This window comes from Arachis ipaensis, chromosome B10, assembly GCF_000816755.2.
Source record: "Arachis ipaensis cultivar K30076 chromosome B10, Araip1.1, whole genome shotgun sequence".
Classification (NCBI taxonomy): domain Eukaryota; kingdom Viridiplantae; phylum Streptophyta; class Magnoliopsida; order Fabales; family Fabaceae; genus Arachis; species Arachis ipaensis.
In genome coordinates, this window is record NC_029794.2 from 39,386,179 (window position 1) to 39,389,748 (window position 3,570).

Genomic DNA, 3,570 nt, shown 5'->3' on the forward strand with positions numbered 1-3,570 from the left:
ACATAAAGTATTCAAAGCTTTGGGGATGGTGGGATGAAAGATTCAATAGACAAAATAGTTATGGTAAAATAAAACTACCGGCATCCAATATATAAAGACCATATCATAAGAAAAGTTCTTCACCTAGTTTTAAATTTCACGAAGTAGCGTCAAAATTAGGTCATTGTTTAAACTAATAGACTAAATTTTTCAATCGAGCAAAACCTATTAGGAATCCGGGATTAAGCCCACTCAACTAATGAGAGCAAAGTATCAATCGTTAATCTCATCATTTTGGGATTACTAATGCTCTAACATGTGCTAAACACAATGGATAAAAGGGGTACCTTAGAATTTGGAAAAAAGATTGCTGCTTCTTTTTGTCTTCTCCATCACACACAATGAGTTCTCAATTCATTGTTTACCCTAATCATTCAATCAAAAAGTAGCATTTCTATTTTCTTCCTCTAGATAGTGATTTTAGAATTGCTGCAAGATTCACTTTCTTCAACTCATTGGACAAATGCCTCCCCCGATAACCTTCCACTAGGTAAGAAGCTTTTGTTGATGAGGAGCAAAACACAAAATTGAAATAACTTTGTTTCCACGCGTCGAGCTTATGGAGGCGGAATTGGGGACACACGTTAGAATTCCAGAACGGGGGTAAATGTTTTGCGGCTCATTTTTTATATATTAAAAGATAATAATAGATTTCTTCATATTTTTATTTAATATAATTAGCATGGCCATGATTAGAATTCTAGAATAATGCATAGTTGGGTACGAGAAACATCTGAAATCTTCATGCATGCATATTCTTGTTTTTCATAGTAAGGCATGAAAAATTCCTAGCATAAAGATTTTTTCTTGGGAGACTATTTGGACGTGGCACTGTCCCAAGATACTTCATGAATTCATGTGGCTTTCTTTTGATCGTACCATGGAACTTATGATCACTGGTTCGGTTTCATTTACATATGTAACAAAAGACTGAAAGACACAACTACTAGTTTCAGAGAATTAATAAATGATAATTACAATTTGTTCGTTCTAAAACTATCACTCTTAGATTTGTGCTAATGTCAATTGTGTATGCTTCGCAATTGTTGCTAAAACTTGTGACACATAGGGTTTGGAAGCAATAAGATCTGCATTCCTTTATCCAGAAATTTCAAAGCATCCACATGGCTGCTTATGATGCTTTTTATGCGGAAGCCCTTCTTCTGTGTCAGATTCCTTTGCCTATAGAAGTACTCATTCTCCTTGGCAGAAACTTCATCTTTTCTTCTGCAAAAAATGTAGTGTGTTTGATGTTAGTTGAAGAGTAAGATATAAGTAAATTTTGTAACAGGGAAGATATTTTTCTTTAGTACTTGTCTATGATGTGTAAAAGGAACATGATTACTATACCTCATTAACAAGGCAGACCAACCTCTAAACCCTGCTGAGACAAGATGATTAATGGTGTTATTTCGTTGTGTTTCAGACTCTCTTGATAACAAAATTATGGACCATCCAGCAGTTTGAAGATTAAGGTATAATCTTAACAAAAGCCTGAGCTTTAAATTCTTAGCCTCTTTGATACAGTTGCTAATGTTGTCATTTTGAAACCTATATCAAGAGTGAAAACACCAAACTTTGAGTACCTAGTATATATAAGTAACTAATATCGGTTGTTGTAACAAGCCACCAACACCAGATTGCTGTAGGCCAAGGCTAGCAATCCGGCCGCAATTGGAGGGAAAAAAAAGAAAACAATTTCCAGTGGCAGAAGATCACCTATGAAACAAATTGGAGGAATGAGGATTCATAGCAAAAATGTTATCAATGTCCATCAAGACTGAATCCAAACCATGATCTGAAGGCTTAACACTGTTGAAGTAATCATCAATCATAGAACTAGCTAACTCCATGTCTCTTCCATATTGTCCTTCTTTGACATAATTTATAGCCAGGTCTCTGCATATGTTAGGAAGATAATTGCCTTCCAAGTTATTAAGCTCAGCATGCAGAAAATGCATCTTGCAATAACTGTAATAATCATTCACATTCTGAAGCTTAATAACTCCACTGCTTTTACTTTGACAAGATTGCAACATAATTGTCAATGAAACCACCAAAGTTATTAACAGAACTCCAACGGTCACAAGCGAAGCGACGAAGATTATGGCGGTACAGGATGTCATGTAAAATCTTGATTCTAGCTCATAATGGCTTCCAGATTCTGTAACAAGCAAGAAAGAAAGAAAAAGTTGAAATTCCTAGAAAGCCTATCATATAACAACTAAGAATCTAAGATATACACTTTATTTAAAAGCTTAATTAACCAGCAAAAGAAGAACAAGATAAAAGTTTTAGTAGCTTACAATTGATGACCACCATAATTAAAAAATAAAAAATAAAAAAGGTACTAATTAAGTAAGAAATGATAATTACTGAAGTTGGATTGTAATTCAAAGTACTACAAACATTAAGATATCTATGAGAACTATCTGAGATGAAGAAAGATGGTTAATTACCTACCAGAACTATCTGAGAGATTCCTTGTAGAATATTGCTGCTCAATTTGATGGCCATTAGTAGACATAACTTGAAAACTTTAGAAGCTAACCTCTAACCTACAATTTAACAGAAGATTTTATCACAATTCATGCATGAGATAAGTAGTATGCAGAATGGGAAGCAAAACATATATTTGAAGGAAAAGTGAGGTTAAGAAAGAAGAACAACATTTGTAAATTGCATTGTACTAGAATGTACGGGGAAGATATTGTTGCAGGAGTCACACCACCCCATCAGAGGAAGCTTCCTATGATGTTTATGTGTTTTTCTTTGTTTTGTAATTTTCCTACTTGATTTTCATGTGTGAACAGTGAGAAATAATTTTTTTTAGTTCTAGTCCAATTATTTATTCATTTTGTTAAAGTAGCTTTTCTCATAAAAGCGGTGTTATAATTATAAAATTCGGTTTTGTTAGATAGATAATGATTTTTATAAATAATGGATTTTAGAATTAAAAAATAAAAAAATATTCTATCTCAAATTATTTTTTAAATTTAAATATTAAAATAATTATTCATATACCTAGTAAATTGAATATCTAGTTATTGTTAATTGTACATGAGTAAACCGAATTAAAAGAAATAATCACCAAACAACTAAAAATCAACATAATTATCTACATATTCATTAAATTGAACATTTAATATATCTATCGTTTACATTATTTAGAATTTTCATTGCCTTTATATACTTTTTTTTTTATTTTCAAAAAGTAAAAAACAGTTTGGTTTAGTACTTTACTCGCTAAAATCTTTCGATGAGTCGGTTTCAAAACGCCAAACTATTAATGGAAAGGACTTAAAATCAGATTTTTATCAAGTACTGAAGGACGACATAAAACAAACATACTACCTTAGTGTATGAAAAAAAAAAATCAAAATAAAATAACGGAGATACTTAGACAAAATATCAAGAACTTTGAATTATTTTGGACTAACAAATACTTTTGTTTTTTTAAGAGAGAACTCAACACAATAATATAAAATATGTTACAAACAACAAAAAATAAAAATACAAATTAAATGTACT

At 31.5% G+C, this 3,570-nt stretch overlaps 1 protein-coding gene across 2 annotated transcripts; it reads right to left on the minus strand.

Annotated features, from left to right (window-relative positions):
* LOC107621663 (uncharacterized protein At2g39920) lies at window positions 916–2,721 on the minus strand. Of its 2 annotated transcripts, none has more exons than XM_016323686.2 (4): window positions 2,503–2,721; window positions 1,759–2,203; window positions 1,390–1,590; window positions 916–1,266 (listed from the first exon to the last, which is right to left on the minus strand). In XM_016323686.2, the coding sequence occupies exons 1-4, from the start codon at window positions 2,564–2,566 to the stop codon at window positions 1,089–1,091; spliced, it is 888 nt and encodes a 295-aa protein (XP_016179172.1). In that variant the 5' UTR covers window positions 2,567–2,721; the 3' UTR covers window positions 916–1,088. The 2 variants fall into 2 exon arrangements, with proteins under 2 accessions (XP_016179172.1, XP_020969504.1); XM_021113845.1 differs by having other exon boundaries at window positions 1,385–1,590.

Excerpts from the sequence above, each read along its gene's own strand:
- LOC107621663 (XM_016323686.2), bottom strand. The coding sequence starts at position 2,566 with ATGTCTACTAATGGCCATCAAATTGAGCAGCAATATTCTACAAGGAAT. Across the intron at positions 2,204-2,502 it reads GAATCTCTCAGATAGTTCTG|AATCTGGAAGCCATTATGAG; the intron begins GTAGGTAATTAA and ends TGCTTGTTACAG. Across the intron at positions 1,267-1,389 it reads TGGTCTGCCTTGTTAATGAG|AAGAAAAGATGAAGTTTCTG; the intron begins GTATAGTAATCA and ends CATTTTTTGCAG.